General features: G+C 48.1%; 1 protein-coding gene across 2 annotated transcripts in view; it reads right to left on the bottom strand.

The window, feature by feature from the left end:
* Positions 1-16,219, bottom strand: part of LOC138249767 (uncharacterized) — a 142,824-nt gene extending 126,605 nt beyond the window's left edge. For both annotated transcript variants that reach the window (XM_069203878.1, XM_069203965.1), the window contains exons 1-2: positions 16,116-16,219; positions 3,605-4,499 (exon numbers count right to left, since the gene is read on the bottom strand). In XM_069203878.1, the coding sequence (XP_069059979.1) occupies positions 3,605-4,265 (661 nt within the window). In that variant the 5' untranslated portion in view covers positions 4,266-4,499; positions 16,116-16,219. The remainder of the gene's footprint in view (positions 1-3,604; positions 4,500-16,115) is intronic.
* Between the last annotated feature and the right edge of the window lie 8,913 nt (positions 16,220-25,132).

Genomic DNA, 25,132 nt, shown 5'->3' with positions numbered 1-25,132 from the left:
TACATAATTTCAACCCTAATACAGCAAATATTCGTGAATAAAAATTCAAAGTGTGATAGACCGGATTGACTCACAAATTTAAAAAGGCAGAGGTGTACAAAAGGTGCTAACCCTTTAAATCATGCTGGGCACCTTTTTCTAAACGAGCGAATCTCAAACTACTGAGCAGATTTACAGCAAATCAAAAAAGTCCGCTTAGTGCAGTTTGTTCACGCCAGGTTTAGTGAAAATCCGATCAGCGTCTTTTTCTGCACTGTTTTTCCTATGAGAGCTAAACTATGACATGATAGATATCCATTTTCAGCACTTTTCACTTTTAAACCGTAAACAAGTTATGAAACTTGACATCCTGAAACTCTGCTGCGTTTATTAGTAGATTGGCAACTTTTGTGCAAATCCGACCACAGCGTTGTGCATTATAAAATGCCTTCCAAGGGAAAGTGCAGCTAAGCCATAACTGCAGACGGCTCCTATGGAAAAGCAATCTCTTTCAGTCTCTATGTATTTAAGTGAGTAGTGGCGTAGAAAGATGTGTCCCAAGTTTGCCTTACGCTGTCTCTCCATGGATATTTTAGTGGCTGGATTCCTGGAACAACTGTGACTCAGTGCTTAAGTCGCTGTGTGTGTGTGTGTGTGTGTGTGTGTGTGTGTGTGTGTGTGTGTGTGTTTGTGTGTGTGTGTGTTTGTGTGTGTGTTTGTGTTTGTTTGTGTGTGTGCGTTTGTGTTTGTTTGTGTGTTTGTGTGTTTGTGTGTGTTTGTGTGTGTGTTTGTGTGTGTGTGTGTTTGTGTGTGTGTTTGTGTGTGTGTGTGTTTGTGTGTGTGTGTGTGTTTGTGTGTGTGTGTGTTTGTGTGTGTGTGTGTTTGTGTGTGTGTGTGTTTGTGTGTGTGTGTGTGTGTGTGTTTGTGTGTGTGTGTGTTTGTGTGTGTGTGTGTGTGTGTGTGTGTGTGTGTGTGTTTGTGTGTGTGTGTGTTTGTGTGTGTGTGTGTGTGTGTGTGTGTGTTTGTGTGTGTGTGTGTTTGTGTGTGTGTGTGTTTGTGTGTGTGTGTGTTTGTGTGTGTGTGTGTTTGTGTGTGTGTGTGTGTGTGTGTGTGTGTTTGTGTGTGTGTTTGTGTGCTTGCGGTGTGCGTGCAGCACTGCACGAGTATACGTTACTATACATGCGTTTCTGTCCGTGTACCTCTGGGTCTCAAACAGTTAAGATCTAAAAATGGTGTCCCTTTTCATGTCTGTCAGCGTCTATGCCAACAGGGGGTTTGTTTCTACAGTGTGATCACATTGCTTGACTAGAACCAGAACAGAAATCTAGTTGTGAGTGGAACAACAGTTACTGTTTTCAACTTGATTTCTGTGAGGACACCTACTGGCCGTATGTGGAATTGCAGCTATTATTTCCTATGTTTGTTAGGACACCTCTTAGCAGTCAGCTGTAACTATTTAATGAACATGTGAGGTCATCTGGGTATTCATTGATGAGGTCCCCTATTAACACTCAAGCAGCATTCTGAGGTACGTAGTATGGATGGCTACCTAACAATCACTCAGGACAATGACAGACCCCACTACCAAGCTCATGGAGGTGGCCGATGAAAAGCTCCTGGTCTGATGGGGAGCATACACATTTATCATGAAGATGCCAGCGCTGCCCACAGCTGGGCAGTATGAGCACGAGGAGGAGCTCAGTGACATCAACAGAGCACCCCGGTGGGCTAGTGCCCGTGGAACAGCTCATCATTGGCTGGATTTGCTTCAGCTATATCGCCAGCTGTTGACTGACAGGCTCACGCTGAAGGCACTGCAGCATTTGCTCTTGACGACTGCTGGACCTAGGAGAAGACTGACCTGAAACCGCCCTCTTTCTGGTTGTTGCCTGGCGTCTTTCATGGACATTCCTTTCCCCTACTGCCACATAGCCTTGGACCCGGACTGCGGAGGGGACCCCAGTGAGATGTCAAGGTAGTCTGCGACAGCTGTGGGACTGGTCAATGCATTTACAGGGGCCTCGGATGCTGTGTGATGGGCCTAGTATCTTATAACTCACTGGTCTGGGCTCCTCCTACCCATCAGCAAACCTTAAGTAAAGGCCTCTATCCACAAGAAAGTCCCCTGTCCTTTCTACTCTTTTGTTTGACTATGGATTGATCATATGGCTTTTAGAGCTTCACTTAAACTGTACTACAAAAAGCTTAGGCAAGCTAAACAAGCATTTGCAATGCAGTGGGTCTTGCATTTGCTGGACTTATAGTGATTAGCGTTATAAAGCTCTACCCAGACGTTTATTGCCACATAAAATGAAAAGTAACAGTTTTACATAAGCAAGTCAATTTAAAGCGTCATGCCATGAGCGTGAAGGCGCACACAAAATGAAACGGAAGTTCGCTCGTAGTCAAACGTATTGGCAAATGTGAGAGATTGTGCTGCGTAGGAAAGAAAATCCTGCAGCCTTAAGCCAAAAATATTCCAGCTTCGGCATTGCAATATGAAGAGCTGACAGAATTTTTTTTAATGATAAGATTGACAAGATCTATTCTACTTTGAGACCCAATTTCCCTTGGTAGAGTCTTTTCTGAAAAGGCTAATCCACACCCCAGCTTGTCCACCCATTGGGTTGAGTTTCAGGAACCTTCACCAGAAATGGTGAAAGAATCATGAAGGAAGTATAACTGGGTTCACCAACGGATCCTTGCCCGCATTTAATTTTTTTCAGGATAGCCTCAATTCTAAGCCCTTGTATCACCTGGCTGTTCAAATGTTCCTTGAAAAACGCTGGTTTTCCATCGAGCTGGGAATATGCTTTAGTGCTGCCACAACTAAAGAAGGCTGGAGCAGAAGCTGCTGTCCTTTACAACTCCTGCCCCCTTTCACTCTTCATACATTGCACCACAGAGATGTACTTCCGAGCGTAATTCTCATGTCACCAAATTACTGGAATGGCCTAGCCTGTGGTGGGGGGAGGCTGAAGGGGGAGCCTACATCTTGCACGTCCCACTAACCCCTCTAGCACACAGCCCTGAGGTCCCACTGAGACATCTCCCTTAACACACCCACAAAGTATTAATATGATTAACACCACCCCTTCTGAGAGTATGTTCGCCTGCCCTCGAAAAGAGCTACCATGGACATGATCCATCTTGTTACTTTAGGGTGTCTGTCCCGGATATGCAGAGCTATTATAAATACTGAAAACTCTCCTCTTTCACTTTAGCAGCTGTTTGTCACGCACAACCAGTCCCCTGTAAAAATTATTTAAAAAGCATATCAGGTCACTCAGGGTGAGAAAACAGATGTTAAACAAGGAACACTTCATCATGAGATTACATTTTTCAGGCACAAAGCACACTCGAAACCATCACACAATATGTTGTCTGCTGCTCATACACAAACTCAAACTAGCCATACTTGCATTTGAGGTACGCAAACAAGTTAAATTACGATGAGCATTATCTGAGCCTCAAAGCGTCCGGTCTGTTAAAAGCTTAAGGGGCCCACAATTTCATATGCTTTTACATACACTAGGATGGGTTGTTCCAGCCACACTGTTTGAAGCTCAACACCCCAGTCTGTGTGACTATCTGCACTTTGCTCATAGAGTACTTAAAATGATACCTTCGGTGTGCTGTTCTTCTACCTGGGGTGTCATCTGGACCTCAGTTTCAACTTCTCCAGGTGGTGCTTGAAAGTCTTCTCCAGCCAAGTAGTTCTCGATCAGCTGAATGGCAATGTCCAGCGACAGCGATGCCATGTGATGGCTGATCCATTCACCTGCCCCCTGTGGCAGGATCTGAATGAACTGCTCAACAACAATGATTTCCACAATCTCTTCAGGGCTACGAATTTCTGGCTTCAGCCACCGCCTGGCCCAGTCCCGTAGTTCGTGGGCCACCTCCCGTGGTTTTGCACCTTCAGTGAAGGCGACACTGCGAAACTTCCTTTGGTAACTTCTCTCACTCACACCCAAGTGATCGAGTATGGCCTCTTTCAGGATATCGTAGTCTTCAGCAGTGTTGTGTGGCAAAGCCTGGTACACCGCACAAGCGTCCCCAGAAAGCAAGGGGCCCAGGTGCTCTGCCCACTCTTCCTTGGGCCACATGGCACTCTCTGCCACAAACTCAAACGCTCTCAGGAAGGTTTCTGGGTCATCCCCAGGCTTCATCTTTCCAAACTTGATGATCTGCACTGGCATCTGGGATGCTGCTAGCAAATGTACTTCGGGTGCAGGCTGACAGACCTGGGTCGGCAGCTGGACTGGTCGTGGAGGCAGTTCCATGGTCTTCTCAGCGTGCTTAGTCTTTGTTGAGGAATCTCTCCGGTGCTCAAATAGTTTGTCCTACCACAGTCACTCCACTGATCATGTGCCGCCCATGCTGGAGAGGGTATCAAAGAGAATGCGGGTTAATTCCGTCTCCTTTCAGTAGAGTCCCACTCAGCGTGACATAAGTAGCTGTGGATATCTGGCAACCAGTTCAGGCTCCTCTTGGGACAATTAGATTGAAACCAGAACCTGAAGTAAGAAGACAGATGTTTCATTAAGCATTTCATTTTAAGCCTTGTTTTTATCTTCTGCTTATAACATAAGAAAAGCTTGTCAAGGAATATTTGTCAGTAAAAAGCACAACTTTTCAACACACTAGAATCCTCTAACATACCCCTGCCCATCAGTTCCCTGCTGGATGAGCTAAAATCATAATAAAAAAAACACACTAAACTGTCATCTGTCACGTTTATAGAAGCTTGAGTGCCCCTTAAACACACAAATCTACTCAAGTTTGAGAGGTGGGGCAGTTACTTTTGTAATAGTGAGACTTTTTTTATTCCTGGGTAGTCTGAGCTTGCTGGTGCGGCCTCAGGGCAGTTTTTATGAATACACAATGGTAGACCTACCTGTACACTATAGGGCTCACCAGGAATTGGAAATCCCTTTACCATATCAAGGACACAAAAATTGGTTTGGAGGTCATTTGCCACACACGCACAGAGAGGTCTTGCTGGGGCCTCTTAGCAACATAAAGGGAGAGGCTTCCATTCTGGCAATACGTCAGAAACTAGAAGCAGTTCCGGTTCAGGACCATGAACAGGAATTATCAAAAACGCAAAGGGCACAGTAGCATGTCAGGCACGTCAGAGGTTTCTGGATGCAAATCCAACTGATGATTTTATACAGATCGAGACTCCAGGTCAACATTTAAATTCTCTGGATATGGTTTATGCCTTAAAAATACAAACTGATGGGGACATACCACACAAAATCAAAGCAGTCTTCTGGACTCATCTATCTGATGATTATGAAATCATCCTAGCAGAAGAATGGCCTCCAGCTTTCATTAGGGAAGCACCCGGGGGAGGACCTATAAGGGTAGCGTTCTCTCCAACCGTACCTGAGGATATCGGGAAAATTTATGCTGGTGAATGGGCCTCAAGAAAGGTTAAAGCCTTGCATAGAAATTAAGTGGGGTGGGACAAACACTCTAGTCCAAGTTATTGCCCAATGTAGTCAACCACAACCTTAAGAACAATGCCCTCTAAAACCAGAAGAGAAACATGGTATTAAAGCAATTAGAACAATTGCATTTTCAAGGCATAATAAAGGCTTTCCTCTCACCCATGAACACACCAACTTTTTCTATCTCTAAACCAGATGGCTCTAACAGACTTTCGAAATTTGAACTCAGACAAGAATGTATGCAGTGTAGAATGGAGACAGCACAGGTTTAATGACAAACCTGGTGCAAAAATAATAGAAGACGAACCTGGATAATTCCAATGGGGTTTTTAGTCAGACTTCAGCTCCTGGAAGTGAGTATCTAAGCCCTTTCAGTTTCAATGTAGTGCAGTTCTCAATCAACTTGCCTGTGGGCTAGAAGAATAGTCTTGCCTTCTCAAATCATGGAGATCTTACAACCAGATCCTGAGGTACTGTCATGCAATGCAAATATTTACAAACCAGGGGCAATAAAACCAACCGAGCTATCAGTCATACTAAGTCACTATGGTTACACCTACGTGACATACAATGAAGGACTGACCGTCCCCACTGCCTACAAGTCTTGACTGAAGCACAATTGGTTTCTATTGAAAAGAATCCTGACTGCTGTACAAACAGCTATTCTAAAACAGCTCCCTTTGGCACAGGAAAAATATTATTGTTTCTCCCATACCTGCACTAAAGGAGGCAACTAGTGAAGGGTGGTGAATTAATCCCTAAATGCACCCTCGCCAAACCTAAGGGTGAAAGCACTGCACAATGTGCAGAATTACATGCCCTGCTACTTGCATTACAGAAGACGGACTCATCAGTTCCCACTCAGTGTTCAGCTCAGCTTTGTGTGCGCGTGGTTACAATGTCGATTGGCAGCACTGGAAATTAAATCAATTAGAGGATTCAAAGGGAAAGACTATAAAGAATAAACAGCTTTGGGGAAAGGTGGCTGTCTTACAAGACATGAAAGTGCCTGACTTGGATAATTCTGGGAAGGTGGCAGATGAAGACAGATTTGACTTGCAGAAACATGAATATATTACATAATATCCAAGAAGTCAGAGACAAGCTATCTTAAACAAACCACTGTGACGCGGCCAGCTGTGAAGAGAAGGTTGTTGCTACTGCTGCTGACAGATGGGTTCCCAAAGTTGGAGACCTAGTCCAAGAGGAAAATCAATACTAAGAAAGCCTTTGAATCATTCTACAGACCACCAGTCACTGTTCTTGGAGTGAAAAGCAACAGAACTGTTATCGTGCCTCCTATGCCTGGATCAAAAGAAACAGACGCATGTTGACCATGTTAAAAACACTATGTGGCCTGTCCTCCACTGGCAGCCACCGCAGACAACAAGAAGGATTCAGAGTAGTGCCTCTCAGCCTCTCCTCACTCAGAACACTTTATCGCCTGAATAAAAGCAGCAAATTTCTAGCTAGACTTCCCAGCCAGGGATGTTTGACCTTTAACAATCTACACAACAAAATAGGGTCCCATAACCGTATACCCATCACTGCCGTTTTTACATGTGGTCAAAGTGTGTCCATCGCATTTTTGTGCCATTTAAGTATTAACCTTAGCTGCATGCCCCTTGGTAATATGCATAGCGCTAGACCATGTGCGATTTCCTGCACAGGTTTTGGTTCAGGTTCTTGGTCCAGCACCTGTCCATATAAAGGTAGAAACACATCACTGAAGTGGGTTGTGAAATAGCCTGGGTCAATTTTCAACAAGAGAACCTTTAACAGACAGGGGATCCTCATAACTCTTCATTTTTTCAGCAAAACTCTGCTCACTTTACAGATCATTTACAGAATATTAAGCCCCTATCAAGGACATCAAGATCTCTAGAGGTGTCCAGTCTACATTATAAGGGTTGACCACAGTACGGACTGACAAATTGTAACGCCTGATCCAAAATAACCATCAATAACCTTATCCGCTTCCACCACCCGCCCAAACAGCCTCCGCAGAAATGGTGCACAGAGAATACGTTCGCACAATTAACATCAAATTTTACTCTATGGTTAAGGGAATCCTTAAGGTGCTCCAAACAAGGATCAACATCAATTCTCTAATGATGGACACTAATATCACACTTGCGCCCTATGGTCCTGCCAGCCAAGATGCTGTTGGGGCATAGTGGCTGCTATTCTTGGAGGCTGCAGTAGGTCAGTCTCCTCTTCCATGGCAAGTCTGACGCAACCTCCGCTGCTCCTCACTGGCACCTCTGAGATACAGATTCCCCCAGGGAGGGAGGTGATGCAGGGCTAATTTGTGTGGCAGAGAAACCACCTGTTTGCAGATACCAAGCATATCTTTAAGCTGGGCCAGCAGCCGAAGCAGAGCACGTCCAGCTACCCTGATATCTTGGCCATGTCTATCCTGCCCAGACAGAAATAAAAAGTGGGGTCCATTTTTCAAGATCCTTAATTATTTCAGTGATGTAGGGAGGGAGGGTGGTCCTATTAGAAAAGGTCCTCTAATCTGGGTACTATTTTTTCCTCAGGCATTCAATACAACATGGGTCCCTCTGAAACAGGTATACATGAGCTGGGTTCCCTCAGGTAACATGAGGTTTTGAATTTTAATTTCCCAGTACTGATTTTATACCCAGTTATACCTTGAGGTGTTAGTAGTTGATTAAAAATAAAGGGGAGAATTTTTTCTGGTTCACATTGTTTAAGGAGGGAACCATCAGCAAACAGTACATGTGTATGCAGGTTGGGCAAAGGTTTTTTGGGGGGCTATCTTTCATTCCATATAAGCGGCACGCTACTAATGCAACTGTCTCAAGCAAAGAGGACCGTTGACTGGAAGCTGCCCTGGCTTGTTCCCATCAGCAAGCGCACCAGTTCAGATTTCAGACGATTTAAGATTATTCTGGCAGTTGAATTATGATAAGTGGCTGTTGCCATACAGAGGAAATTGGCTCCCATCCCCACAAAAAAAAAAAATCTTTAAGAAAACAAGTCTACACATTTAAAGGCATTTTCGGAATCCAAAAAAGCCAGTATTGCAGGTAAATTTATTTCCACCTTTTCGTCCAAGAAAATTACTCACCGCAAATGACAGCAAGTTTGTCCCTGGCAAACCGAGACAGGCTGCCTGAGTTAAATCCAGTACCAAGTGTACTAATAAAGTTGCTATTATTTTCTAATATATTTTAAACATTATATTTAAAACAGGGGTGTGGAATTTAATAAAATATCTACTTGTCCAAAGGACAGGTTGCTTTATAAACCTACCTGTTCTGTAAAACAAGATCTACTAGACCCTTTTATGTCATGTGACATATTAGAACAGCAGTCTCACTCTGATAATAGCCTCTGATTATGCCAGGGCTAATACTACAGTAGGACTTGAATACTTGCAATTTCAATTCCTAATATAGCAATTTCCTTATTGTGCCACCTTTCCCTGGAGGAAGCAGTAAGCAATAGTTCCAGGGCTGGAATGCCGTTGCGTTTGTGCAAACCGACTAACTTGCATGTTTTAAAGATTTTTTACCAGTATTTCTCTAATCTTTTACCATACTGAGATAGGTGGGAATTTACTCCTGACAAAAGCAGACGTAGAAGTTCTTACACGGTTGAGGAAAAAAGTGGTTGGAGGGAAAATGAACTTGTAAAGGCTCAACATATTTTCACATGGGCAAATCTACAAGTGTGCATTGCTCATGCTAAAATACAGTTCACAGATATTTTCTAGGAGCACGATTTACCAATCCTCTGCTGCATATTCTTATGAATTCATGAAAGCCATAATTTTGCACTAATGCAAGGACATATACCATTTGTGCACACATGTGACTCTTCAAGAATTGGGCCCTTACTTAGGTCTGACCTTTTGGTTTCATTAAAATCCTATTTCTCTATTCATCTATCTTTACTGTGAGTGGTAGATAATATTCCACTCTTTCATAAAGAGCACATTGAGACACAAAGTTGTTTTGTTCAGTGCTTGGAACTAATGTAGCAATGCTTGCATTTTGAAAAAACGTGAAACATTTTTTTTTTTGCTTTTGCCAATGCTTGTTACGATGGTGAGGGCCTGGCAGCTCCCACAGCAAAGTTTTCCAAAAGCCATGTCAAAACAAGCCACACTGACAAAACCAAAAGACTGACCACCACTGTCTGATCGGTTGCCTTTACTAATGCTTGTTATTTTCATGTTTCCCATAATCTTGTTGGAACTGGTTACACTGGTTTCCATTATGAATATTTTTTGGAAATACTATCATGCATCAATACGTTTTACTAAACGATGCTTCAAGAAATTGGTACCTAAAATTTTGCAGTAATTTAGCAAAAAAAATGTTCTCAAGTTGCATTCTTTTTCTGAAATTTTATTTCGAAAGCAAATAATCATCAATCTTGATTACAAGCTTCTGCAAACATTTGCATCTAACCATAGAGCATTCTGGGAGCATTAGACATAGCCTCAAATTGTTACACCTTTCAAATGTGTGTGTACATTTTTTACTGGACCCACTGTCAGTTGTGCAGTCCATGCTTACCACATTTATTTAAAGCGCTCACCCTAGTAATAAAGGTTTTGCATTAATGACCCACAAATATAAGTTCAAACAGCATTAACACCTTGACATAAATATTACCTCTGCTGCAGACAGGTCCTTTCCCTTTAAACTGGCAGCCAGAGGGTTTGTGCTGCAGGGGGTTGGGCCTACTTGTCTCAAGGACAAAATAAATATGAAAACGTGTTGTCCTTCACCTTGATCAATACGGTAATAGGAATTCCACATCCCTGCTAGCAACAGAGGAGACAAAGGAGAACTGGCCCTTAGACGCCTTGATTCTAAATTTATTATTCACTTTGAAGCCAAATCACCATAGGGTCTTAACACTGAAACATATAAACATGAAATTATACACATTTCAATCTGTTTTGACTGTATATATACTAAAACCTAATTAAAGGAAATAGTATTGTAATGCACATTACTTTAAGATGACATTTATTTGTATATGTGCATATAACTGTCAGTTTCATTGAGCACATCAGCTGTTTCTCTTTTTTTTACAATGTGCTGAATCGAATTATTTACAATATTTGTGTATTTAAATTGATTTTAGAATACCAATTAAAGAAAAAGACAAATTTATAAAAGACTCAGGTTTTATATATTGTTTATGGAGTCATTTAATCATCTCTTCAAGTGGAGTAGGATGGTTCAAACATTCAGTATTGTATAAACACCACTCCAAAATGAAGGATGGCTATACTTTTTTCGACAATGTTTGTCAACTCCATAAAGGCTGTATGGCATATATATGAATATGCATGGTCTCGTCACTGCATTAAAAAGGTCCTATATCACAGACAGGAGTGCACTCTTTTGCCTGAGAGGGCCTGAAATTGAAAACCAAAAGGTGACATAGGTGAATGTCAGTGATAACATTAACTGTTGGAACTGTAAGAAGAAAAAAAAAAAAAAAGAAGAACTACACCAGTTATAGTTTGCAGAGCTAATTATAACATGTGCCCCGCCATGCACTGCTTATAACCTCACATATCACATCACTCATGACATCTATGACACCATTTGACATCACTAACATCTCAAGTGACAAAGTTGATGACAGCAACCAAGCTTCTTCTGTACACATTACTCCATGAATGAAGCATCATTAATGTCATCACACATACAACTAGTTATGCGTAGTAAGAACGTGTTATGCCCAACATTGATCCTATAACATACATTTCTCAGGTAGCCTAGTTGACATTAACAATCAACCACAAATATGTGGGAACCCGAATTGCACGCTGTGTTCAATATGTTCACAACTGTTCAATGAAAGGCAAGTTCCTCAAGATACTCGACATCTGTCCAAAATGAATGCCGTAATAAAGACAGCTTTTATCCGCATCAAACCCTTCACAGTGACCCAACCTACACTGAGAAACGTAACTGATATGAGAAGAAACATGAGTACTGTAAACAGTGTTTTCTCTTTTGAAGGAGTTTACTCTGTACCACACTGTTTGCAGACACAAACTCATGTGAGAAATACACTATAGTAACAAAGTATCTACCAAGAACAGTTCATGCAACACTTGTCAAAAAAACTACACTATCTGCTTAAAATAAGCAATGTCTGACGATGCTAAAGATTACACTAGCTGCGGCCTTCATACTGTGGTGACACTTTACAGGCATCTTCCGAAGCAAAAGAACCACATTTACTTAGGTTAATACCAGGTGCACAGTCGTGTTTGTTATGTAGAAATTGTCACGCTGAAACAATTCTGTCTAATAACTCAAGGTTGTTTACATATTTAGTATATACTATGTAGAATAGTTGCCTCTTTGGAAACTTTCTGCAGAACCAATAAACTTGGGTGGAACTTACTGGACATGTCATCAACTGTCACCAGCACACAGCCTTACTTTTCAATACAAAGCTTTATAACATGCTCAATACCTTTTAACACCTGAGAAGCAGTCGGAGCACATGTTTTGCAAACACATTAGTTGGACACAGGATGTACAAAATGACATATTCCTCTATCTATAACATCACTGTAGCTTTTGGTTTATTCAGTGACTGCTCGAGTGTGGCAGGGGGTTAGCCACAGCACCTGTGTTCCAGCCAGGCCCTGCTTCTAACTCCCCGCAGGAAGCCAAACCCCACACTGACTGTGCATAGCAGGGGTTGATCACAGAGCTTGGCTTGCTATCAGTGAGACCAAGCCCCTAGGAGGCTGCCAAACCCACAACACAGTTGTAAGGGTTGACCTTAATTAGCCCTAGGGGCTATCTCCCACGGCAAAATACAATTATACAAAGGAAAAGGGTGTGCATCCCTTTTCCAATACTTAATAAGGCTTGGGGGCCACATCCCCTGTGTCCAAATAGAAGGGGGCCAAGCCTTCTTAGGTGCGTGGTGGCCCCATCCCCCGGGCCAAAATCTAAGGGGAGGTAAGCATGCAGCCCCCACTCCCGAGCCTTAATCAGTCCTGGGGACCCCAGCCTGAGACCAAAGATAATGAAAACCAGGAGTGAGCCCTTGCGGTTTACTGCTGCTCTTTTGATTCAGTTTAAAGCAAAGCCCTGTGATTAGCATAAAAGATTATTTTGGCCAGAGCCTGGCGCCTACCAGGATCACTTGAGGTCCTCCTAGGGGGGCCTGTTCCCCCATTCGAAGATCCCTGCTCTATTCATGGAGGGCCGGATAATTCATAAAGACCCCTCAGGGTGGAATTGTTCATGAAGTAATGCCATACACAACAGGTAGGCTATTTGGAAAAACATACTAGAAACTTGTACTCTAATAGCCCTCCTCAGACTAGGACCAGTCATAGCCCAATATAGCTTACAAGCCATTCTTGGAGATCGTGTGCTCAGCATATCAATGGACAACACCTGAGTGCTCCAATTGCTTCTGTGAGGGATACTGTGGGAGGGTTTAAGAGCTGGAGAGTTGTGCAGAGGTGGTTTCCAGTGTGTGTTTGGGAACTGCTGACAGGCAGTGCATACGCGCAGTGCACCTCCAAGAGCTATAGAGGAAGAAGCCCTGAGGGGTCTGTGTATTATGTATGTATGTATGGAGGTATTTGTAGAGCGCATTCCGGCCAGGGGGCATCGAAGAGCTGACTAAGGGAGAGCAGCAATGTCAGAGAAAGAAATCAGACAATTATCGAGGAAACAGCCAAGTGTATATAAGTGTAAATAAGTGCATTATAGCTCACAACAGGTAGTGGGAATGTGTAGTGGGCTTGTAAACGCTACAGAGGGTAAGGTCCCAGGGAGTGTGCGTATTAGAGTTCACAACAGGCAGTGGGAATGTGTAGTGGGCTTGTAAACGCTACAGAGGGTAAGGTCCCAGGGAGTGTGCGTATTAGAGCTCACAACAGGCAGTGGGAATGTGTAGTGGGCTTGTAAACGCTACAGAGGGTAAGGTCCCAGGGAGTGTGCGTATTAGAGTTCACAACAGGCAGTGGGAATGTGTAGTGGGCTTGTAAACGCTACAGAGGGTAAGGTCCCAGGGAGTGTGCGTATTAGAGCTCACAACAGGCAGTGGGAATGTGTAGTGGGCTTGTAAACGCTACAGAGGGTAAGGTCCCAGGGAGTGTGCGTATTAGAGCTCACAACAGGCAGTAGGAATGTGTAGTGGGCTTGTAAACGCTACAGAGGGTAAGGTCCCAGGGAGTGTGCGTATTAGAGTTCACAACAGGCAGTGGGAATGTGTAGTGGGCTTGTAAACGCTACAGAGGGTAAGGTCCCAGGGAGTGTGCGTATTAGAGTTCACAACAGGCATGGGAATGTGTAGTGGGCTTGTAAACGCTATAGAGGGTAAGGTCCCAGGGAGTGTGCGTATTAGAGTTCACAACAGGTAGTGGGAATGTGTAGTGGGCTTGTAAACGCTACAGAGGGTAAGGTCCCAGGGAGTGTGCGTATTAGAGTTCACAACAGGTAGTGGGAATGTGTAGTGGGCTTGTAAACGCTACAGAGGGTAAGGTCCCAGGGAGTGTGCGTATTAGAGTTCACAACAGGTAGTGGGAATGTGTAGTGGGCTTGTAAACGCTACAGAGGGTAAGGTCCCAGGGAGTGTACGTATTAGAGTTCACAACAGGCAGTGGGTATGAGGAAATCACCTCTGAACGCTAGAGAGGAAGAGGTCCTGGGGAGTGAGTGTATTAGAACTCACAAAAGGTAGTGGCTTTGGAGACTATGCACATGAACACATGGGGGTGGAGGGTGGATAATGTTGGAGAGGTGCTGTGCCAGAGAGGAAGCCAAGGACAGAGGAGTGAGGGAGAGGCAGACAGACTTTCCTTCTAGTAGGAGCATATTTGTGAGAGGGAGGAGAAACCACAGCTACGGCAAAATGATAGATGCCCCCTTCCCCGTACACATCAGCAAAGAACAAAGGGGAGTTTTGCGGAGGAGTGCAGCTTTGAGAACAAAATCAGAATTTCACTGAAGGCAATGGCGGGCCATGTCCTTTGTTTTGGTGCAGGGGACACTTCACCTGCCTACAAGGAGAGTCCTTGTGTGCAGCACAGAGGGGGCTTTGGATCAGCCTCTTCCTTGCCGCACTGCTTTGGGGGTTTGTCAGGCACACACTGGGCGGGCCCAGGACAGGGCCCCTCTTGCCCTCAGTGTTTTACTCAGCGCACTACAGGTGCTTCCGCAGCGACGCGCCGGGGCCCTGAAGGAGCAGCAGCTGCTGGACACTGAAGCAGGTTTGTAAAGTAGATTTCTGCCACAGAAACACCCAGCCCGGCAGAGCTCGGGTACAGAGAGCGTCCCTTGAAGCAGGACTGGGGGGCTGGGCCTATGACAAGTGGCGCTTGGGGGTCTGTGACATGGGCTGGGGGGGTCCTGTGAATCTAGGGGGGCTGAGCCTATTGCAGGGGGTGCTGGAGGGTCTGTGACATGGGCTGGGGGGGGTCTGTGAATCTAGGGGGGCTGAGCCTATGACAGGGGGTGCTGGAGGGTCTGTGACATGGGCTGGGGGGGTCCTGTGAATCTAGGGGGGCTGAGCCTATGACAAGGGGCGCTTGGGGGTCTGTGACATGGGCTGGGGGGTCCTGTGAATCTAGGGGGGCTGAGCCTATGACAGGGGGTGCTGGAGGGTCTGTGACATGGGCTGGGGGGGGGTCTGTGAATCTAGGGGGGCTGAGCCTATGACAGGGGGTGCTGGAGGGTCTGTGACATGGGCTGGGGGGGTCCTGTGAATCTAGGGGGGCTGAGCCTATGACAAGGGGCGCTTGGGGGTCTGTGACATGGGCTGGGGGGTCCTGTGAATCTAGGGGGGTTGAGCCTATGACAGGGGGTGCTGGAGGGTCTGTGACATGGGCTGGGGGGGTCCTGTGAATCTAGGGGGGCTGAGCCTATGACAGGGGGTGCTGGAGGGTCTGTGACATGGGCTGGGGGGGGTCTGTGAATCTAGGGGGGCTGAGCCTATGACAGGGGGTGCTGGAGGGTCTGTGACATGGGCTGGGGGGGGGGGATCTGTGAATCTAGGGGGGCTGAGCCTATGACAAGGGGCGCTTGGGGGTCTGTGACATGGGCTGGGGGGTCCTGTGAATCTAGGGGGGCTGAGCCTATGACAGGGGGTGCTGGAGGGTCTGTGACATGGGCTGGGGGGGGTCTGTGAATCTAGGGGGGCTGAGCCTATGACAGGGGGTGCTGGAGGGTCTGTGACATGGGCTGGGGGGTCCTGTGAATCTAGGGGGGCTGAATCTGTGACAGGGGGGCTCTGAGTCTGTGACATGGGCTGGGGGGGTCTGTGAATCTAGGGGGGCTGAATCTGTGACAGGGGGGGCTCTGAGTCTGTGACATGGGCTGGGGGGGTCTGTGAATCTAGGGGGGCTGAATCTGTGACAGGGGGGGCTCTGAGTCTGTGACATGGGCTGGGGGGGTCTGTGAATCTAGGGGGGCTGAATCTGTGACAGGGGGGGCTCTGAGTCTGTGGCATGGGCTGGGGGTCCTGTGAGTCAGGGGGACCCTGAGGGGGTCTCTGACTTGCGCTGTGGGGCAGTGAGACTGAGAGGGGTGCTCGGGGGTCCTGTGGGTTCAGGGGGACGGCAGTGAACCTGTGACAGGGGCTGCACCCTGCGCTCCCCCGGGGTGCGGTCTCCGCGCCCCCCGACGCCCCTCGGCCTCTCACCTGCTGCGCCCCGCGGCCGCCGCTGCGATCCGATGACAGCGGGAGGAGTGAGGAGGAGGGAGGGGTGCACTTCCGCTTCCGGGTCAGAGAGCGTGCCAGGCCGCGCAGGGAGAGGGCGCCCCGCCCCCTGCGTAGCGTCATCGAGTAACTCCCTCAGAGGCCCCGCCCCCTCCGCAGCGTCGCCGACGATGCCCCAGAAGCCCCGCCCCCTGCGTAGCGTCATCGAGTAACTCCCTCAGAGGCCCCGCCCCCTCCGCAGCGTCGCCGACGATGCCCCAGAAGCCCCGCCCCCTGCGTAGCGTCATCGAGTCACTCCCTCAGAGGCCCCGCCCCCTCCGCAGCGTCTTCGAATCACTCCTTCAGAGAGGAGGCCCTCCCACCGAGGCCCCGCCCCCTCCGCCGCCACCCTAAGCCCTACTTCCCACCCAGGGCCCCCTACACCCCCTTGTTTATTTATTTATTTAATGCGTTTTTATATAGCGCGGACTTTACCCGAAGGTGTCAGAGCGCTTCACAATAGGCAAAGTAAAGATACAAGAGGCGAAGAATTACAAGTGAGCCTGTTACAAAAACACGCGTTACATTACAAGAGGCAATCGTGATAATTGTGCACGTATCAAGAGCAAAAATACATGAGGTAGCAAACGATACGTTACGAAAGGAAAAAGTGACGTGTGCGGGTTACAAGAGCAAATAAAGTACGAGTAGAGGAAGAAAAAAGTTGCAATCAATGGTAGACACTCAAAACACTAAAACAATGGTTACGCTACATGAGGCAGTGGTGGCCGTTGTGCATGTATCAAAAGCAAACAAGAAATAAGAGGTAGCAAATGATACGTTGTAAAAGGAAAGGTGCCGTGTGCAAGTTACAAAAGAGTACAAAGTACAGGTAGAGGTATAATACTGCACTAAATGGCAGACACTCAAAACACAAAAACACCCTGAGAAGGCACTTCTATAGGCATGGAGAACAGATTTTCCTATAATGGAAGGACTTCCTTCAGAAAACAGAGGGCTTGAATTAACTTTGGAAGTGTCTTTGAAGGAGGAGAGCTTTGAGGTCAGTTTTGAAGGCCTGGGAAGAGGTGGTGGTCCGAAGCTGAGGCGGAAGTGAGTTCCAGATTCTCACCGCGTTGCCTGAAAAGGATTGGGCCATCGATCTTTCCTTCTTGAAAATGGGAGGTTCAAGCAGTAACTTTTCTGCATTACGTGATGGTCTGGAGCCCCCAGAGAGTTTCAGTTTATTCACCAGGTAGCGAGGGGAGGAGGAGTGCAAGGCTTTGTGGGTGATACATGCAGTTTTGTAGATAGATCTTGCCTCTATGGAATGCCAACGGAGGGTGGATAAAATGGGTGTGATGTGGTCGCTTCTTTTGGCCCCATATATGAAACGAGCTGCTGAATGGAGAATAGACTTCAGGGGGGAAAGGTGGGATTTGGGAAGGCCAGTAAGAAGAGAGTTGCAGTAGTCCAATCTGGAGAGAACCAGCGATTGGACCATGGTTTTAAGGTCGTGCTCCGGGAAGAATCGACAAATCCCCCAAAGAAGGCGCAGTTGGTGTCGAGCAGACTTTGCAATGGAGTTAATGTGGGAGAGTAGATTAAGTTTTTTGTCGAGAATGACACCAAGGGATTTTGCGCTCTCGACAATGATGGGCTTATTGTTCATTAGATTGATCTGATCCATCCATGTTTGCACTGGGGGATGAGAAAGGGAGGAGGAAAGGAGGAGGAATTCTGTTTTGGAGGAATTCAGGATCAGTTGATGACTTAACATCTAATTTTGAATGGAGTCGAGAGTAGAGCTAAGGAAGGAGAGATCGTGATTGGAGGCCACCTTAAGGTAAATCTGAGTGTCATCCGCATATAGATGATTGTAGGAAGTTGGCTCTGTATGTGCTATTTCAAAGTAAGGAATAGCATGCACAGAGTCCAAGGGTTCCCCTTAGAGGTAAGATAGTGGCAAAAAGAGATAATACTAATGCTCTATTTTGTGGTAGTGTGGTCGAGCAGTAGGCTTATCCAAGGAGTAGTGTTAAGCATTTGTTGTACATACACATAGACAATAAATGAGGTACACACACTCAGAGACAAATCCAGCCAATAGGTTTTTATATAGAAAAATATCTTTTCTTAGTTTATTTTAAGAACCACAGGTTCAAATTCTACATGTAATATCTCATTCGAAAGGTATTGCAGGTAAGTACTTTAGGAACTTCAAATCATAAGAATTGCATGTATACTTTACAAGTTATTGACAAATAGCTGTTTTAAAAGTGGACACTGCAATTTTCACAGTTCCTGGGGGAGGTAAGTTTTTGTTAGTTTTACCAGGTAAGTAAGACACTTACAGGGCTTAGTTCTTGGTCCAAGGTAGCCCACCGTTGGGGGTTCAGAGCAACCCCAAAGTCACCACACCAGCAGCTCAGGGCCGGTCAGGTGCAGAGTTCAAAGTGGTGCCCAAAACACATAGGCTAGAATGGAGAGAAGGGGGTGCCCCGGTTCCGGTCTGCTTGCAGGTAAGTACCCGCGTCTTCGGAGGGCAGACCAGGGGGGTTTTGTAGGGCACCGGGGGGGACACAAGCCCACACAGAAATTTCACCCTCAGCGGCGCGGGGGCGGCCGGGTGCAGTGTAGAAACAAGCGTCGGGTTCGCAATGTTAGTCTATGAGAGATCTCGGGATCTCTTCAGCGCTGCAGGCAGGCAAGGGGGGGATTCCTCGGGGAAACCTCCACTTGGGCAAGGGAGAGGGACTCCTGGGGGTCACTTCTCCAGTGAAAGTCCGGTCCTTCAGGTCCTGGGGGCTGCGGGTGCAGGGTCTCTCCCAGGCGTCGGGACTTTAGGTTCAAAGAGTCGCGGTCAGGGGAAGCCTCGGGATTCCCTCTGCAGGCGGCGCTGTGGGGGCTCAGGGGGGACAGGTTTTGGTACTCACAGTATCAGAGTAGTCCTGGGGTCCCTCCTGAGGTGTTGGATCGCCACCAGCCGAGTCGGGGTCGCCGGGTGCAGTGTTGCAAGTCTCACGCTTCTTGCGGGGAGCTTGCAGGGTTCTTTAAAGCTGCTGGAAACAAAGTTGCAGCTTTTCTTGGAGCAGGTCCGCTGTCCTCGGGAGTTTCTTGTCTTTTCGAAGCAGGGGCAGTCCTCAGAGGATGTCGAGGTCGCTGGTCCCTTTGGAAGGCGTCGCTGGAGCAGGATCTTTGGAAGGCAGGAGACAGGCCGGTGAGTTTCTGGAGCCAAGGCAGTTGTCGTCTTCTGGTCTTCCGCTGCAGGGGTTTTCAGCTGGGCAGTCCTTCTTCTTGTAGTTGCAGGAATCTAATTTTCTAGGGTTCAGGGTAGCCCTTAAATACTAAATTTAAGGGCGTGTTTAGGTCTGGGGGGTTAGTAGCCAATGGCTACTAGCCCTGAGGGTGGGTACACCCTCTTTGTGCCTCCTCCCAAGGGGAGGGGGTCACAATCCTAACCCTATTGGGGGAATCCTCCATCTGCAAGATGGAGGATTTCTAAAAGTTAGAGTCACTTCAGCTCAGGACACCTTAGGGGCTGTCCTGACTGGCCAGTGACTCCTCCTTGTTTTTCTCATTATTTTCTCCGGCCTTGCCGCCAAAAGTGGGGCCTGGCCGGAGGGGGCGGGCAACTCCACTAGCTGGAGTGTCCTGCTGGGTTGGCACAAAGGAGGTGAGCCTTTGAGGCTCACCGCCAGGTGTGACAATTCCTGCCTGGGAGAGGTGTTAGCATCTCCACCCAGTGCAGGCTTTGTTACTGGCCTCAGAGTGACAAAGGCACTCTCCCCATGGGGCCAGCAACATGTCTCGGTTTGTGGCAGGCTGCTAAAACTAGTCAGCCTACACAGATAGTCGGTTAAGTTTCAGGGGGCACCTCTAAGGTGCCCTCTGTGGTGTATTTTACAATAAAATGTACACTGGCATCAGTGTGCATTTATTGTGCTGAGAAGTTTGATACCAAACTTCCCAGTTTTCAGTGTAGCCATTATGGTGCTGTGGAGTTCGTGTTTGACAAACTCCCAGACCATATACTCTTATGGCTACCCTGCACTTACAATGTCTAAGGTTTTGTTTAGACACTGTAGGGGTACCATGCTCATGCACTGGTACCCTCACCTATGGTATAGTGCACCCTGCCTTAGGGCTGTAAGGCCTGCTAGAGGGGTGTCTTACCTATACTGCATAGGCAGTGAGAGGCTGGCATGGCACCCTGAGGGGAGTGCCATGTCGACTTACTCGTTTTGTCCTCACTAGCACACACAAGCTGGCAAGCAGTGTGTCTGTGCTGAGTGAGAGGTCTCCAGGGTGGCATAAGACATGCTGCGGCCCTTAGAGACCTTCCTTGGCATCAGGGCCCTTGGTACTAGAAGTACCAGTTACAAGGGATTTATCTGGATGCCAGGGTCTGCCAATTGTGGATACAAAAGTACAGGTTAGGGAAAGAACACTGGTGCTGGGGCCTGGTTAGCAGGCCTCAGCACACTTTCAATTGTAAACATAGCATCAGCAAAGGCAAAAAGTCAGGGGGCAACCATGCCAAGGAGGCATTTCCTTACAATGATAGTGCATCCCGGATTTACTCAGGAGATTTCCCAACGGTTCTAAATAGAAATTGAACAGTGTGGGTGCAAGTATGGAGCCTTGAGGAACACCTTGACTAACCGCTAAAGGAGCTGTTTACTATTTTGACCCTCCCCCCAAACAACCCCACTAATGACCCCCCAGTGTCCCCTCCCCCCAAACAACTCCTCTAATGACCCCTCAGTGCCCCTCCCCTCAAACACCCCCTCTAATGACCCCTCAGTGCCCCCTCCCCTCAAACACCCCCTCTAATGACCCCTCAGTGTCCCTCCCCTCAAACACCCCGACTAATGACCCCTCAGTGACCCCTCCCCTCAAACACCCCCTCTAATGACCCCTCAGTGCCCCTCCCCTCAAACACCCCCTCTAATGACCCCTCAGTGCCCCCTCCCCTCAAACACCCCCTCTAATGACCCCTCAGTGCCCCTCCCCTCATACACCCCCTCTAATGACCCCTCAGTGCCCCTCCCCTCAAACACCCCCTCTAATGACCCCTCAGTGCCCCTCCCCTCAAACACCCCCACTAATGACCCCTCCCCTCAAACACCCCCTCTAATGACCCCTCAGTGCTCCCTCCCCTCAAACACCCCCCACTAACGACCCCTCGGTGCCTCCTCCCCTCAAACACCCCCACTAATAACCCCTCAGTGCCCCCTCCTCTCAAACACCCCCTTTAATGACCCCTCAGTGCCCCTCTCCTCAAACACCCCCTCTAATGACCCCTCAGTGCCCCCTTCCCCCAAACACCCCCTCTAATGACCCCTCAGTGACCCCTCCCCTCAAACACCCCCTCTAATGACCCCTCAGTGCCCCTCCCCTCAAACACCCCCTCTAATGACCCCTCAGTGCCCCTCCCCTCAAACACCCCCACTAATGACCCCTCCCCTCAAACACCCCCTCTAATGACCCCTCAGTGCGCCCTCCCCTCAAACACCCCCCACTAACGACCCCTCAGTGCCTCCTCCCCTCAAACACCCCCACTAATAACCCGTCAGTGCCCCCTCTCCTCAAACACCCCCCACTAACGACCCCTCAGTACCCCTCCTCCCTCAAATACCCCCCACTAACGACCCCTCAGTGCCCCCTCCCCTCAAACACCCCCCACTAATGACCCTTCAGTGCCCCTTCCCCTAAAACACCCCCCACTAACAACCCCTCAGTGACCCCTCCCCTCAAACATCCCCCACTAATAACCCCTCAGTGCCCCCTCCCCTCAAACACCCCCACTAACGACCCCTGGCTAAAACAAAACCTCCACGTCACGCCAACAGAAAAAAGCCCACACTATCATGACACACAATTCCACGCGGCGGTCTTTCAACCACAGTATTCCATTGGCGGTACACACCGCTGCGCTCAAAATACACACACATTTACAAAACACATCCACATTGGACAATTCCAAATACACACACCTGATACACATACACACACCACTCCCACACACCCATTACAATATAAAACACACATCCACATTACCCACAAACCCCTACGACAAAATTACAGAGAGAAGGCCAGAGAGAGACACTACAAACAACTACCAAGCATCCACAGACACACAATACCATCACCCACATAACTTCCATGCACCTCACACAACACACCACTAAATATCACCCCACTTATCACTACACACACCACCCCACACATCACCCACACTACCCCATTGCACGGCAAAGACACCCCAGGTTCTCTGAGGAGGAGCTCAGGGTCATGGTGGAGGAAATCGTCCGGGTAAAGCCACAGCTATTCGGATCACAGGTGCAGCACGCCTCCATAGCTAGGAAGATGGAGTTATGGCGAAGAATAGTGGACAGGGTCAACGCAGTGGGACAGCACCCAAGAAATAGGGATGACATCAGGAAGAGGTGGAACGACCTATGGGGGAAGGTGCGTTCTGTGGTCTCCAGACACCACCTTGTGGTACAGAGGACTGGCGGTGGACCCCCACCTCCTTCCCCACAACTAACAACATGGGAGGAGCAAGTCTTGGTGATTCTGCATCCTAAGGGCCTCGCAGGAGTAGATGGAGGAATGGACTCTGGTAAGTAAAATCTTAACTATTACATCCCCCACCCTACTTGCATGCTATCACATACCCCTACCCTCACCCTCACCCCCATCACTCCAACTCCTCACAAATGTCCCAACATCACAAACCACACATCCTAACACCAAGCCCTGCATGCAACAACAAAGCATGGACACCCATCACCAAAGCATGGCCACTGCACATACCCATACACCCCCCCTAAACCACCATCACACAAGGACCCACACAGGAATGCAAGCACTGGGGTACACAGTCACCCACCCATTGCACACCATGGCACACACAGATGTAATAAACATCCTTTTATACCCCTGCAGGACCCCTACTCAACGTCACTGGACAGGAGGGTCCACACATGTCCACACCACCAACAGAAGAGGCCCACTGTGATGACAGCAGCTCTGTCCAACTGGATCTAGATGACCATCCCGGCCCATCTGGGACCTCGGGACAGTCGGTTCCCCTGACACAGTCACAGGCCACCACAGAGCTACCCCCCTCTGGAAACACTAGCACAGCACCCACCCAGCGGGCCCATACCTCTGTCCCCAGGACACGTCAATCAGCAGTGTGTCCACCACTACAGGGAACCCAGGCTAACCCACCACCCCAACAACAACAGGGACCTGGGGGCAGTGGGCACACGGTCTAGGGGATGGAGGCCCAGGAACCCAGGAGAACTGGGAGGGCTGCTGTGCGACAGGCCAAGGGAACCCACTCTCCACGAGGCCCTCTCCAACATCATGGGAGCCTACCACCATTCCCAGGAGACGATGGCAACGGTACTGGCTAAGTTTCAGGAGACCCAGTGGCTGCAGGAGAAACAGCATTTGGGCATCAGGGAGGAACTCAGATCCATCAATTCCACCCTGGGCACCATCTTAGGAGTGCTGAAGGAAGTCCTCAACACCAGGAGGGACACTGTGGCACAAGGGGGCCCTGACACTAGCCTGGACGATGAACTGCCCACCACCTCCGCCGGCGCTAGTGGACAGGAGGCACCGCCACAGGACCACCACACCAGCACCCCACCCACTGCAGAGGGAGAACCACCCCGCAAACGGTCCCTGAGAGCCAGGACAAAGACAGAGAACGATGCCAAGACCCCCGCCAAGAAATGAGACCACCCTGAATGTCATCCTTCTGTCCCACCTTGTCACCCTGTCCATCCTCAAACATCCCCAGCTCCACTTCCTATGCCCATTTGGGCAATGCACCTGTGAGACTAATAGACTGGACTCTGCCATGGACATTCCTCCGCCATCACCCCTCACAATTTTACAACCACCTCCAATATTGAGCACTGAAATAAACACCCTTAAAGCACAAAACAATCTGGAGTCTGTCTGTGATTTCGAAATAGTGTATTAGCAATGACAGTGACAAAATGCTCTTTCAATTGTAATGTCAACATACCTATGTCACACAGCTCTAGTCCATGAGGAAACAAAGCAGATGTCACACAGTGGGACCCACATCTTTGAAATCGTAAGGGAAAGTGACAACCCAGTGGCCATACACTGGGTGAAAACGACAGACAGTAGAGAGGTAGTAGTGTTAAAGTACATGTAGTAGGCAGCTTTGTATTCTTACCTGTGTCTCACTGGAAGTATTGCAGGATCACAGAGTTCCTGTTGTCGATGTCCTCTTCTTCTGCTTCCTCGTCTTCACTGTCCACAGGCTCCACAGCTGCCACAACACCGCCATCTGGACCATCCTCCTGCAAAAAAGGCACCTGTCGTCGCAAAGCTAAGTTGTGAAGCATACAGCAGGCCACGATGATCTGGCCCACTTTCTTTGGTGAGTAGAATAGGGATCCACCTGTCATATGGAGGCACCTGAACCTGGCCTTCAGGAGGCCGAAGGTCCGCTCTATAATCCTCTGAGTCCGCCCATGGGCCTCATTGTAGCGTTCCTCTGCCCTTGTCCTGGGATTCCTCACTGGGGTCAGTAGCCATGATAGGTTGGGGTAACCAGAGTCACCTGCAAGTGGCGAGGGCAACTGTTAGACACACACTAACCTGTTGGGATATCCCCAGACAACCATTCCCACTGACTTGCTTCCAGGTGCTCACCTAATAGCCACACAGTGCCTCTGGAGTTGACCCATCACATAAGGGATGCTGCTATTTCACAGGATGTAAGCGTCATGCACTGAGCTAGGGAATTTGACATTCACATGGGAGATGTACTGGTCCGCCAAACACACCATCTGCACATTCATGGAATGATAACTTCCGGTTTCTGTACACCTGTTCACTCCTGTGGGGGGGGGGGGGTACCAAGGCCACATGTGTCCCATCAATGGCAGCTATGATGTTGGGGATATGTCCCAGGGCATAGAAGTCACCTTTCACTGTAGGCAAATCCTCCACCTGAGGGA

Source organism: Pleurodeles waltl, chromosome 1_1 (assembly GCF_031143425.1).
Source record: "Pleurodeles waltl isolate 20211129_DDA chromosome 1_1, aPleWal1.hap1.20221129, whole genome shotgun sequence".
NCBI lineage: Eukaryota > Metazoa > Chordata > Amphibia > Caudata > Salamandridae > Pleurodeles > Pleurodeles waltl.
Note: the sequence above shows the minus strand (reverse complement) of the source record. Positions and strands in the feature narration are given on the sequence as shown.